Genomic DNA, 14,935 nt, shown 5'->3' with positions numbered 1-14,935 from the left:
TTTATGCTAAAACCCAAATCCTCCCAGCAGCAAGGGGTTAATTGTCTGTTTTCAATGTACTTTAAAACTCTCAGCTCTTGGGAATGATGTTTCCATGAGGATTGAATGTAATTACAAAATAATATAGGCACTCTGTCTTATTTTCAGTGACTGATACTTAAGCCCTTGCTGGTTTTGCTGCCTGTGTTTATATTGGGGCTCTTCCTTCAGTGTACTTGATGCAAGGTATTTGCAAATTTGAGCCTTTGGGCTTTAAATGTTGTGCTGCTTCTTCTGTTCCTTATTCACTACAGATTAGGTATAATTGATGACCTGCATTTACAGACATGGGTGGTATACAGATGTAAATGTTATTATAGCTTTTATATTTTATGTTCTTTCTGAAAGATCATTTTGTCTTTGAATAATACTCCTGTTCAGATTTTGGGGGGTTTATCTCTAAAAGAGAATATGAAATGGATATTGCACATCGTATATTTCTTAAAAGTAATTTGGAATTTTAGGGTATGGGATTGGTGGTGACTGATACACTGCCTGGATGAGATATATCCCTTTGAAAATAACAGCGCCAGTACATGCCTGCATCTGTCTAACCTCATAATTCACTTTCACATTGGGTTATGGATGTCTGCATTCAGTGAGTCTATCTTCCCTTTAGGTATTATTTCAGCCCTTTGAGATAATAAGGAAAGTTTAATTGCGTTGTTAATTGATTTTTTGCACAACATTATTACCTTGATTGATTGCAGAGTTGATGAAAATGTTAGACACAGGCAGTGTAAAGTATCAGCCCAGTAAGGAGTGGGAGCCTTGTGGAGAATAGATAACCTTGATGTTAAGAGCTATATCCTTCAGATATGTCTTCCCTTGACATATTGATGGCCCTTGAAAAGGGAAAAGCTGATTGTATGCAGAATGCAATCATTAAACCCACTTCAGCTGGCTGTTGATTAATTTGTTTTTTCCTGAAGGATCTAGTTAAAGAGAAGGCCTCAGTAGTATCAACAGCAGCCATTTTCCAGGCTTCAGATGATACTTAACCCTCTCCTAGAAGAAAGAAAAATGATACTGTCTTGGTTTAGACAGGCAGATTGTCTGCAAACATTCAGTCCAAGTGCAATTTGGGGATTATAACACTCACTTTACCCTGTTAACTACTGCTTCCTCCGTGACCTCTCCTCCCCCTGCCTTCAGTATTCAGCTTTGCCACAGCTAGCAGAAAGTCACGTTTGATGTTTTCTGAGTAAGACCAGTGTCTGTTCTCAGCAGAGATGCCAACAGGGATGTCAAGCTTGTTTTGCCCAAAGACTGAAATACTTCAGTAGCATATAGCTGCTTCCCAGGAGCCTCTCTGAAAGGACCACAGGGTTCACTGCACACACGTAAGTGGTTAAGCTTTCCTTATCCCTGAAAAGATCTTTCTTGTATAATTTTTTGTTATTACTTTTGAGATCTTTGAGGTCTTCTGTAGGGCAGCTTGTGCTGTTCAGCGCTGCCCCTGGCTTAACAGCAGCACTCGTGCCCTGATGTTGAATACATTTAACCAAACAGTGGCTGTGTGTGACTGGCTTTCCTGCTGTGAATTCATGTGATGGTCTAATCCCAGACTACCTGCTACCTTCACAAGACTTTCTGTTTTAATAGCACCCACTCCGAGAGCAAAGGTGAAGAGTACTGCCTAAATGGCCTTCTGTGGCAGAAGGGGCTTCCTTGGCTGAAAAACAATCTCGGGATTGAAGGACAGCTTCTATCTTAAACCCTTCTTTTCTTTGTACCAGCAAATGACTCAACACATCCAAAATATTTATGCAGCTTTAACCAAGAAATTTAATGCTTCTGGATGTGGTGAAGGTTTTATCCTTCCCTTAACCATTTAAAGGATATTTGGTAAAGTAACAGGTTATTGCTTCCTGTTTAGCTTGGTAGTCTCAAATACAGTCACTCTTTTTTTTGTGCTTCTGAGTGATAACAGTGATCAGTGTTGCTTGATTGTTTGGCTACATGTGTTTTATTAGGTCCATTGTGCACATTTTGCCAGTGAACTCCTTTTTCATGCAGGGGACATGTTAACTTGCGACATAGTCAAGTCTGACAAATTTGAACCAGCCAAATAAGTGAGTAATATTTCAAGCTGTCAAAGCAGGTGAATACTGATTAAGTGACACACTCCAAAAGCTCTCACCAATATCCGTGCTCTGGTGGAAAATGTTTACTAAGCATAATACTTGTTAGAAAGTCTTTGGTGCTTTAACTAAACTTTAATGACTCTCACCCTAATGGAGGGGTTTTAATGTGTCTCTCTTAAGCTGTTTCTTAGTCCCTGGTTTTTTATCTTTAGCAAAAACTTCCATAGAGGTTAAGAGTGCACCTGTAAACTGTGTTCTACTGGCCACTGTAATTTAACCTTCAGCCCCCCTGCCATTAGCATATTTTTAAAAGGAGGCTGAAGAAGGGGAAAAAGAGTTGAGGATAGAAAACAATGACAGTATTTTGGCTTTCAGTACTGGAGGCAGGTTGGGAACTAGACTATGGCCAGTAACGATTTAGCAATAGCAGATGGTGCTATATGTCATATAGCATAGAACAAAATTCTACTAAGAGGCAAGCCCAGACTTAGTCCAGAGAATTACATATTTTTTGAATACTTTGAGTGTTTGGACCCAGATGCATTTCTGATTTCACTCGATGCTAAATAGTAATAGCTACAGAAGAGAGAAAGCAGCTCACCCATTGTTGTAGGCTCTGGATGCATCTTACAAAGTGCCAGATGCCTTCAACTTCTGCTAGAAATCAAGGGAATCCAGGGCCTGGTAGTATCTGCTTCTCAAAAAACACTTGTTTTTGTATTAGGAAAAATCATAGCAATCCTATCATTAGCAATTACTTTTTTTTTTTTTTTTTTCTGAGGAAGGGCTTGGGGAAAGGAGCAAGTAATGGCAGACAAAGAAGGTTCCCTTAACTGTATCATAATGTGACAGCAGCACTATTTAATTATGCTCTTCAATTTTGAGAGACTTTCTTTCCCAGCTTTAAAAATAAAAAGCAACTTGTCTTTATTTCAGATGACTCTCTTGAGAAATTTCAAACCAGTTGAGCCAGACTGAATTTTGTATAGCTTTTTTTTCCCCTAATGTGAACTCCTGCAGCAGGAACACATTTGAGATCCAAAGGCAAGTTTTACTCATGAGATGAGCCAAATTTATGTCTAAACTCTCCAGAAGGGCCCTGCTGTTCAAATTTTTTTCACATAAGAATTTGTAATTTTATTGGAATGCTTGCAGACTTTCCAAACAATTATTCCAAAAGTTTGCTTTCTGCCCCATAAATCATGGTACATTTGTTTAATTCTATCACAGTTACTAAAAGAACTTACTTCCCTCTTTTTTCCTCTCGCATTTTACTGCTAATGCAATCTGTGCATAGTTAAGGTTTGTGAAGTATGATTTAATTATTGTCACTTTTTGTTTTCTTAATGACCTTGTCATTCTTTATGGTTTAGTTCCATTGCTGAGCAGTGTAAGCTTTATTATTAGAATGTAGCCCAAAGTATAGAGCAGCCCAGCAGAAAGGCCATTTTTGCATATGTTAGCCAAATTAACTGCAAATCTCCTAAATTGTATGCTGAGTGTACATCGAACAGCTGAACTTTCCTATATGGTCGGGAAGGGATTTCACAGCCTCCTTTTCCTCCATCATTCTGAATATGTAAAAAGTGTCTCTTACATCACTTCAGTGGTCGCACCGTTGCATTAACAAAAGTAATAGGAAGGTGGTTCAAAGCAGCGCTGGCATTTACGCCGTGAGTGTGGGAGAATAACAAGTGCCTCCTCCGCTGCGCTGGAAGCCGGCGATGGACACGGGCGGTCGCCTCTCGCCCGGACAGCATTTCGACCCTTTTGTTCGGAGCACTGCCCCGCCACCTGCACACACACACTGGCGCTCCCTGAGATTGGGCCACCAGAAGTCAGGCTGCTGGGCGAAAGGCTGCGAGCAGAGGTTGTGTAAATCCGGGCTGTGGCGGTGACAGCGCGGGGAGCGGGCTGCGGGGCTCGCAGGCAGCGCTGCGGTCCGCAATTGCCGCCCGCCCGCGCGGCTCGGCGGGGCTCACACAAAGGGCTGCTGCCCTCTAGTGCCCGGGGCCCGCCCGCACCGCGCGTGGCAGCGAGTGAGCGCCTGTGGCCGGCGCGGCGTGAGAGGCGAGGGCGCTCAGCCCATGGGGCCTGACCGGCCTCGCACGCCTGCAGTCCTTTTTTCTGTCTTTACTGCTTTTATTTAGACCGTAGATGAGAGAGTGAGATGCATGGGGAAGTGTTTTAAAGGCTAAAAGAACTGCGAGCCCGTACTTCCTTTCCTGCATGTCCTTCAAAGGCGTTCAATATATCCAAACTAAGCATCGGTCCACCCCTAAAATTCGGCACGCTGATGCTTTCTGTGCACTTGGGTTTCTTTGATTACAGTATCTAGCTAACTACACAATTTACGTGTCTGAGTAATTGAAAAAAAAAAAAGAATCTGCTCTGATTTTTCAACATATTTCACAAGTATTTAATCATAAAGTCAGCATTAATTCTCTCCATGACATTAACACTGCAAAACTGGTAAAGATGCACTGAGGAGACAAACGCATTTGTTTGGGGTTTTCTTGTTTATTTGTTTGCGGGGTTTTTTTTGCATGCTTTTTGTTTCATTTTCACTAGAAAGGGACATTCCAACCCCCCAACATATTTCTCTGATGATAGTTACAATAAGCATGGAAAGATTCCAAAGAAATCACAAGTGTAGAACCTTAAATTGTAACAATTATACCCAGAGGAGTATGGAACTGGTTAATGATTTAAAGTATTATGCCCTAAATACTCCTATTTTAGCCAACAGTAGAGAATCTGTAGACAGCACATGCCCAGATCAAAGCTGATCATGTCAATGTCATTCAAGGAGGGAAAGATACCCTCCTTTCCCCCTGCTCTCCCCCCTACCCTTTTTTTAAACAAAGTATGACATCTGAGGAACAGTGTGTTGATTGTTCCACTGCCAGGATACGCATAATGGAAACATTAGCTCCAAGATAACTTTTAATCTGTCAGCCTAATGGCTCCTTAATGTGTAGAGGGCTTTAAATGTATGTCAGCCAGGGCTGTATAAAGTAATATAGTTTGTGGCCTGAATGGATCTAGATGACTCTGCACCATGACACAATATGGTTTATTATTAAGTATCAGCTCATCAGCTTATTCCCACGGACTTGGACAAGCTTCTCAATTTTCCAGTAACAGATTATGTGAGAAAAAGCTTGCAGTGCTTTTTTTTTTTTTTTTTTCCCCCCTTTTTCTTTCTCCCCCCCTTTCCAAATTACAAGTTCCTTCCCTAGTTGCACTGGGAGCCCTGAAATGTATTTACAGCAGGCTGCACTTTATCACACGTCAGCTTGACTGCTAGTTTACGCTGAACATTTATGCAGCTTCCTTGGCCCAGGATGCAAACTTCACATCTTTGTATTCCTATCACCTTCACTGCAAATTTTTCCAACATCCCCTCCCTGTTGACTGCTTTGCTCCCCCCTCCCCTACTCTCACTTCCCTACATACTCCCCCCTTTTTCCCCCCCTTCCCACAAACAGGCCAGTGAGACTTGACATGTCACAGTACTTGTCTGTGCAGGATACTTGCAATAATTCAGTGTGTTAGTTCACCTTCTGTGATTCCTCTCAGCTCTAGCTTAGGTGTGTAATTCTAACACCATTGCTGTAGACTGGATACAGATTTGATTTTGTGCCTTTCAGTAATTTCTTTTAGTCTGAAAGACCATTTTGTGCCCCATGCTGTAGGGTGTCCAGAGGAAAATGTTATCATTTTTCGGCCGCCCTGTGCAGGGAGCAGAGCAGAGGTAATTCATCTCCTCTGAATGGGAAGGCTACCTTCCTTGAGTCTTGTTACCCTCGAAGGGAGGGGGGAAGTCAGGATCAGCAGTTTGCTAGTGAAGGTATGTCTTCTTTCTCCAGGAAACCTGCCATTGACCACAATCCCTAGTTCATGGGCACCTCTTTGGGAGTATTTAGGGACCACTCTGTGAGTACTGTGCCACGGTGAAGGGATTTTGCCTTAGCCAGAGCTAGCTCTGTCCTCAACCTTCTCAAGCACAACCTTACCCCTTTATGCACAGCTACTTTTTCTGTCACAGAATTGTGTATCATTTTTGCTTACATTTAGTGTTTCTATCCTCTTAAAAAGAAATTAACTAGTTTATAACATAAGGAAAGTTAATATTTGTGCATTTGTTATGTGAGCACTTTTGAGTATTTCATGATAGTAATTTAGGGAATTTATCTGAGTTTTGTTTCTTGCTGCCATATTTCAGGTCTTTATAAGATTCCTTTCTACAGCATTTAGCTGTGGCACAACCAAAGGCATTCATATCTGTTGTATTCTCCTCTTTCTGTTGCTCCTTCTGCCCTGATTTAAGGAGTCAAGATCGTGTGTCTTGACTCCAGCCTGGAGCAATCTGGAAACTATGGTTGCAACAAACAGATCAAATGGTAGTGGCCAGAGAACCCATCACATTTACAAGGACAGCTGCAACTCTTCTTTTCCTGTGTCACACTGCAGTTTGTGAGCCCAGTCCTCCCCACACTGGCAGTGGTTTGTTTGCTGGGGCAGAGTGAGTCTGAGTGGATCTCTCCGGGTTACACCCTTGGCTGCTTTGGGCAGTACTTGGTCACCCGGATGATCCTTTACACCTTTTCTTTTCTTCCAAGGGATCTTCTCAGATTCCTGTGTCAGAGAATTCTTAGGCTGGATCATATTTAATAGAAACAGTTATTCTGTTTCACCAAAAGGAACTGAAAGTAAGTTGTCAACTAGACAACTAGTTAAAGTTGTTAGAATTTCCAGGTAGATAAAGGGAAAAATGACTAAACTCCTGTAAAAAAGGGTTTGTTTTGGGGTTTTTTAATCCAGTTTTACGTACCCCTTAGAAGAAAAGATTTTTAAGAGCTTTAAATTAATTTGACTTGTGGAGGTGTTTTGCCTAAAGCAGTAGCATTGTAGACTTTAAATTGTTCATAGATAGATATTTATTCTCCTCTAAGTGTTGTCGGTAGGGAATTACTTTCCTTTATAGGAAGTTTATATTAATATTTAAGGGAATTTCACAACTTCTGTTCATTAATTGTAGAATATGCCCAAGTGCCTATGAAAAAAATGATAATGGTATTGATATTTCATCCTGAAGGGTCTCAAAACAATTTACAGATTGGTAGTATAACCACAATGAAATGCACCCAGCTTCTTCGTGGAACATGGCAGCTGTTTAATAGCCCATAGCAAAACTATGCAACAGCAGGTTGTGCAAAAAAGAGATGAATATGGATCAAATACAAATTGGCAGTGGAGGATTTAGGTACTGTACTCTAATTAAAGTTAGGTGAAGTAGAATTCCACTAGAATATTGAGTTTGTGTATGAAGTGCTACACTTTATCTGACCACAGCTCCTAGTACCAGGCCCTGTGGTTAGTCCATGTGAAAGGCAGACGGCTGTTAACTGAAATTTAGTCCCTGATGGATACTGCAGGCCAGTGTTTGACAAACAAATTTAATCGTGAATACTTTGCTGCTTTCACTCGCAGAGGGGCTTATTAAAAACATTTGATGTTAAAATGGGTGCCTGGTGGGGATGTTGGGCAGATGTGGCAATAGGTTTTGATGGGGGTGGCAAAATTTTTGGCTTGACTACTTAGTTCTAGTAATTACTTTTTAAAGAAAACTGAATAGTACTGGAGGAAGCTGTGTTGCTGGAAGCTGCCCAAGTTGTGATGACTGAGAGGTGGGTTTTTCTAGGTGTGGAGTATTAAGGTACTAGGAAAAAGAGGTGGGAAAATGGCAACAAAATGCTACCCGACAACAATTCCCTTAGGTCACTGTTGGCTTGAGCTGAATTTTGGCCTGTAACTAACTAAGGCTGTATGATCTAACGCATCCCATTGCAACTTGCTTTTGCCACTTCTAATACAATACATCTGCAAACTTCTTTTTTACTCTAGCAAAGTGTATAGAGGCTTAAAAGCACCGTAGCCCTCTGCAAAATATACCAAATTTAAAAGGAGCTAACATGGCTTGCACTTTTTCACGTGCTTTAGTATGCACGTATGTATTTATTTATTTATTTGGATAATTGGGTTTTCCCTCAGCAGAGGAAAGGCTGGTGTTGCTGACATTACAATGTGTTTGTGAAGAAAGACTGATACCACAACACATGCAAGCAACTGCAAGGTCATTACTTACCCAGCATAATTAGAACATCCATTCCAAAGGGTGAAAACATTTAAAAGATAGAGAGGGAATTTAAAAATTATTCTTCCCAATGCATTTTTTTCATAATTATAGTTTTAACAGCTTGTGGTGATGGTAGAATCAGCTACTTAAGAAAAATTAGAAGCCTCATTCAGGGAAGATGATGCCTCAAGAGACCTTGTGTTGTCATTTCTTAAGAACCTTGAGCAGAAACCTCATTCTGGATGCTGTGTATTGTTTTGATGTATGGGGGGTATACTTAGCTTATTATGGCCAATGCTGGATATTTTAATTAAAAAACACTGGAACAGCCACAGATGTATTGTTTTCCCCTTATTCTTTCCCTTGTCTGTGTACAAAAGAACAAATGTACTTTTGCCTCTGCAAGGAAAGAATACCATAGCAGATAGGCAGAAAAAAACCCAGTAGCTTTCCTGAATTTGCATGTGACATGTCTTAGCATCAAAATTCTCATTGTGGCATACAAACCTCTTGCAGTTCTCTGAGCTTTCAGTAGTTGCCAAAGGGAGGTGGAACATAAAGAGGAAAAACAAAACAAAACAAATAACCAAGCCAGTCACTGCATTTAATTTATGAGCAAGATTATTGTTTTACAAATAACCTTCATGATAAACAAGGTCTCATGGCAACATTTTCAAATGTGCTTTTATCAAGGCTCTCTGAGCAGCGTGTGTAATATGCCTGGCAATCGAATCACAGCTGTGTGCCTGGGTAGGGAATCTCTGCGGAGACAACACTTCCTTAATTTAAACAATTGTAGGCTGCAGGATTTCAAAAATTTCAGCTGACTTTAACTGTCACTAGCCCAAGCACCTTTATCCCCAGGCGAGCAGCAGCAGCTGGATTTCATTTCCTGCTGCCAGACTGTCCGACATCTTTGCTGAACATCCCGGGAACAGAGCGTCTTTACTTTAAGGATTTTATTCAAGGTGACAGCTCCTCACACTTTAGCGTTCAGATCACCTCAAGTAGCTGAGATATCAGTGAAAATGAGAGCACTTCTCCAGCAAACTCCAAATTTAGATTGACTGAGGTTATCCTTAGGCCTCTAGACCCAGCCTCCATGACAGCACAGGCCTGCCAGTAACTTTAAAACTACAGTGGAGTTTGTAATGATGTCTGGGGAGAAATATTCTGCCAGAGCAGTGGAGGATACTATAAGCGATAGGAAATGATGTCAGATTTAGTTAGGACTGGAGACAGTGTTAGAATATACTTGGCATAATATGGCACCGGTATCTCTGTCAGCATCTCTGTTTTCTGTCACCGCACACAATCCCAGGCCTGTCTGTAGCCCTGACAGTGTCTTTTCAGATCAGGTTATTGCCAACTTGGAGACTGGCTCAGCACAGCACCATACAGCCCCCTTTGTTTGAAGTCTGCCCTTTTGTCATTAATGCACTTGATGTCTATTTAAATCTGACGATGAATACAGTATCTGTTTTCCTGTCAAGAGATCATTGACAATATTAATGCCTCATGTCCTTGCCTCATTTTCTAAGCACTGACACCTAGCTATAGTCTCCAGCATTCATCAAACAGCACTCTCTCACCAGCATCTCTATAAACAGTCTTACTTCCAGTCCTTAAGAAATGCAGGAGACCTCAAACAAGACTTTTATCAATGCCAGTGAAAAAGGAGTCCAAAGAATGTCGTTAATAAACTGCTCATATCCTTTGCATTTAGAGCTCTAAATGGCCTCGTTACCAACCTAATGCCTGCTGCAGCCTGACTTGGAATATCTGTTTAGGGAAAGAAAAACTTGCTCTTCATTAGACTTTTGGTTAGGAATGCTAATATCATCTTTTGCACGTGGTAACTGCTCCACTAGTGAAATTATTGAAATTGAAACTATTGAAGAAAGCTCTGTGCAGGAGGGGAAAGTGATCAGGCACTGCACCATATAGTGCCCATTTGTATTATCCTGAAGGGAAATGTTTCTCACAACGAATGACAGGCCTATCAATTTCCCTGCCACTACCCTCATAGGAATGCGTTACCTTCACGATGTCTTGGAGAGAAAGAAGAGCATGGGCTAACATTAATCTTGCATGACCCATGCCTTCCAAAGCCTTAGTAGCTTATCTGACACGTTATACTGGAAAAAAATGGATGCAGAATATAAAAGCTTGCATAGTTAATTCATACTGCAGGTGGGCACAGTAATGGCTGTGTGAGTTCTGGAAATCTAAAACGGGAATGAATTGAGGATCTGCTCCTCCCCCTTCTTTACCCTTTATGTAAAGCAGTGTTTGTCTCCTTTGGGCTAGGTTATGTTTGCCCTTACAGAGGTGAGCTGGATACTTCAGTGTCTGCTCTGGTAAGACACTCCCAGGGCAGAGGAGACCTGTTCATGAGAGATGACTTTAATTTGACTGTACATGTCTGAGGGCTCAAACAACTCTGCTAGTAAAATTCAGCATCTTTGAGGATGTTCACAGGTGGGATGTGACTGTGAATTTACGCTTTCACATACCACTTAGTACCACCAGAGGGGATGCTTTTGAATAAGGTAGTGAGATTTGCAGGTATGTGTGTCTCACCCATAGCAGTTAAGGCTTCTTCAGGCATCTTTCTGCCTGGACTCACTGAATAATGTGCCTTGCCTTCCAAAACCAGTAGTATGGTTAATTATTGAAAGCATCCTGCATGTGCCAATATTTAGCATAATTAAATTGTATCTTGCTCATGGGATGTTGGGATGTTGTTTGGAGGGATACTTTGGAAATGTTTTTATTAAATATTTATTTGTATGTATAAAAATGCTGGAGTCTGAGAAGGCTAACTGTTCTTGCCAATGTCTGTCGATGGCTTCCCATATAGATTTCAGCCATGCACTTTGGTTCTCTGTCACTGAAAACAAGGATGGTTTAGGTGCTTGCAGTATGACTTTGGGAAAGTTTGACAGGTTTTCCAGGATCCACATTAAACTGTAGTTATTTGCTGTTGGGGTTTCTTTTTCCTGTTTGGTTTTGTTCATCAGGAAAAGCTTTTAAACACATAGCAGGGAGATAGCAGAGAGCACTAAATATAACTTCAAGCCAGACTTTCTGTTTTTTAAAAGCAGGACAGAGGTACTATGATTTAAAACACAGTATATGATGTTTCAGTGTTATGTAGTTCTGTTTTTGAAGACACTTGTGGATGTATGTTTAACAGGATAGGTCATGTAGGTATTTGAACAAATTTTTCTGGTGGGTTCAAAACTGCTGATTGAAATGGCAATACTGTATATTTGAAATGCACAAACTTTCTTTTGCAGGACAAGAGAAAACTGCTTCTTTCCCTCCTTCAGATTTCCCATGTTATTTGCTTTACTGTATATTGTTCTACTCCAATCCTAACTGTAATTCATTTCCTTTTTATTGTAGGCGTTTTGGGGAAATGTCGCTACATTTACTATGGAAAACATTCCGAGGGCAACAGATTCATCCAGGATGACCAGCTATAAAACACAGTGCTGTTTCGTGCCTCTTCAATCCCTCTACACAAGAAGCACAAATCACATCTAAATTTTAAGCATGTAACTGAAGTCCTCTAGTGCCTTCTGCTGACTTTGCCAAGCCTGTCAAGATCATCCTTCTATCTTAGTCTGAGTAGTCACATAGAGATTGACATGATTGCCTTTAAGCAGGTCCCATCCACCAGTGTGACAGACAGCTGCAGCCGAGCACCCGGCCTGACAGGAGGAGCACCGTGATGGATTGCCTGGTCCAAGTGCTGCTCGCAGGAGAGCAGGGGTCACACCTGGGGCCGGACTGAGCCTGCTCCATCGGTGGCGCCTTCGCAAAAGCTCCGCGTTTATCTCTGCCTGGCCTGTTGAGCGAAAGTGGCTGGTGATATCAAAGTGTTTATAACAGAGAGAGGCTGTAATTTCAGATGAAAAAGCCCTTATCAGTTCTTTTTTTTTTTCCCTGTGAATTAAGTGCTTGTGTTTCTATCATCTCATATGTGCATACACAAATCCTTTCACAGTTTGGTAGTATAGCCACCCACCCCCAAATGAGCCTAGATGGATTATTTTTTCTTTCAGCAGGGAAAAATATATATCCTGAAAACATTTCGGCCATGCAAAGCATTGTCAATCTGTGTGAATGTTTATAAGCAAAGGAAAAGGATTTAAGCAATTTCCCAGACAAACAAAATTTTCTTATTCTTGAATCGCATCTTATCATTTACTAGCTCTTACCTTCAAAAAAGTGAGTATTTCTTTATGCTGTAGAATAGTGGCATAGTTTAACTGTTTATACTTGGAAGAAGTCTTCGTTAGTGGTATTGACAGTGTGTGTTATTCCTGGTTTATTGCACAAGATATTTTTAACTTGTAGGGATTACGTGTAGAATTAAATGCTTAAATTTGGGGGAAAAAGTGATTAAAAGGAGTGATATAAATCTGCCACCAGATGGGTATGATTATTCAGAGGGGAGAAAAGTCAACAAAAGTAACTGGTGGAATTAACATAATTAGTAGCTTTACTAATATGTTAGAGAGACGAGTTCTGAATAATCCCTTTCGGTATCGATGTAAGAAAAGTTATTGTCAAATGTTCAGTCAAGAAAAAATAAAAAGCCATGACAAATTTCCTCCTTTTCTGATAAAGAGGTTAGATATATTTAGAAACATGAACTTGTTACTGTGAAAAAGTCCCATACTTCATGCATATATTGTGTTAAATTCTACTTGGTACAGTGGGATTGGCCAAGAAATATGCAAAAATTCTTAGCTCTGGACTGTTCCAAACCCATTCATATTGATCCCAGCTGAGAGCTATCACTGCCTAGCTGTTATTGGTTTGTTTGAAATTACTTGGTGGTCTTTGTTCACTTTCCTGGTTGAAAAAAAATCAGTTTTTAGAAACTGTCTACCTTGAGGGCTGTTATTAGATGGCATTACAGGTGGAAGTGAACTGGATGTGGAAGCCAGTCATGAAAGCAGGTTTGACTGATGAAATAGTGAGGCTTGCTGCTGCTCAGCATTTTAGGCCTTACTCAGTAAACAGAAGCCTTTGCTCATTCTGGAAGCATATAATAAATCTTTAACAGATACTTAAAATCAGTGATGAACACAGAACGATCTAGTTCACACCACTTGTAGTTCAAATTGAGTTCTGAGCTGTTTGCCGTATAAATTGGTGTCTGGAAAGCACATTTTAGCCACTTCTAATGTCACATGACTAAAAAGAAATGCCAATTCACATTAGAAGTCCTAGGAAATACCAGATAAATGAAAACTACATGCCTCTTTCTTTAATCAAAAATATAATTAGAAATATTTAGGGCACTTGTCATCTGTTTCGGTTCCCAATAACAGCAGTCTTAGTTTGTTCCTATCATGATGTCTGTTTTGAAGCCTCCCCACATTTTGGCCATGGCAATGTTACAGGCAGCAGCGTTCAGAGTAGGGGTGTTTAGAATAACCTAATGTCACTTTCAGTCTGTTTGCATATATGTTCTTGTCTTTGTAAAAGGCTTTAACCCTGCCTCAAACAATAAACAGCACTTGCAAACTGACCGCATGATTTTTCCAGCTTTATTTTGCTTGTTTACTTTTCCTAATGTCAAAACCATTTGTATCATTTTCAGGAGTGTTTTCTTCCTAACAAAGCTTTGGAGGCAAAAATATTTTTGGAATGAAATTTGAACAAAGTCTCTTCCACTTTGGTTTTTGTTTTCACTTGGGGGATTATATACCTATAGTTAAATATGGTAAAGCCCTAATTAAAATCTGCTTGAAGGGAATTTACACTAAATGTCTCTGATTCTGGAAAATCCAAAGGAAAATCTGTGAATAATTATTTTATATTACTAACATGCATTAGGATATTTTGTAAAAACATGCATGGATGTGTATTAATGTTTATGCAAACATATTTTTCTTTTTTAATATGCAGAGCATTTTATTTTCAGATGTGTTCTGCTGCAATTCTCGTTTAAGAGATGGCAGAATTTTCACACCTGGGATTGCTATCTATACTTGGTTCTTTCCTAAGTGGGAACTGTGCCTGAATTTCTTGAACGACCTATCATTTAGGATGAAAGTTACAGTAAAGTAATCTAGGAAGGGACGCCACTCTCTTTCCTTTGCTCCTCCTTCTCCATATGTGTCACATTTTTGCCTTTCAAGATTAACTAGGCTATTAAAAGATTTGCCTACAAAGTTAAAAATATTTTTAAGATATGTATATTTCAAAGGCACGCACAACTGCATTATTAGTTCTTACTGTTGTAACAAGAAAAATTTGGCCAACCATGTTTCTTGACAATCAAAAACATTAGAGATCTGAGGTATGCTTGAGTAAGTAACCTTCAAATACTACAAATTAAAAAAAAAGTCCAAACTTCAGTCCTAGCTTCAGTCTTGAGGTGACTTTTGCCTTTTGTCAGACATCACAAATCTTCACAAATGAAGACTAGGAGGCAAATGTTTTTATTAGGAGATGTCTATAGAAGCTGTGCCTACTAAATTTGTAACTTTATGTATTGAAAATGTTAATCCCTAGCCTTAAAATTAAAAATAAGAAAACTAGAAATTCACTTCAAAGTTACAAAGATAAATGACCTTCAGTGAAAATCCTGCTGTTACGGATACACAAACCTAACTTTAGAGCACGTTGGCTCTAATTGAAT

At 40.1% G+C, this 14,935-nt stretch overlaps 1 protein-coding gene across 1 annotated transcript in view; it reads left to right on the top strand.

The window, feature by feature from the left end:
• The window catches only part of LRMDA (leucine rich melanocyte differentiation associated), a 612,848-nt gene extending 601,047 nt beyond the window's left edge, over positions 1–11,801 (top strand). Inside the window, 1 exon segment of the mRNA XM_082285652.1 lies at positions 11,680–11,801. Within this exon segment, the coding sequence (XP_082141778.1) occupies positions 11,680–11,759 (80 nt within the window). The 3' untranslated portion in view covers positions 11,760–11,801.
• The last annotated feature ends 3,134 nt before the right edge of the window (positions 11,802–14,935 follow it).

The sequence above is a fragment of the Coloeus monedula genome, assembly GCF_965178545.1.
Source record: "Coloeus monedula genome assembly, chromosome: 8".
Taxonomy (NCBI): domain Eukaryota; kingdom Metazoa; phylum Chordata; class Aves; order Passeriformes; family Corvidae; genus Coloeus; species Coloeus monedula.
Note: the sequence above shows the minus strand (reverse complement) of the source record. Positions and strands in the feature narration are given on the sequence as shown.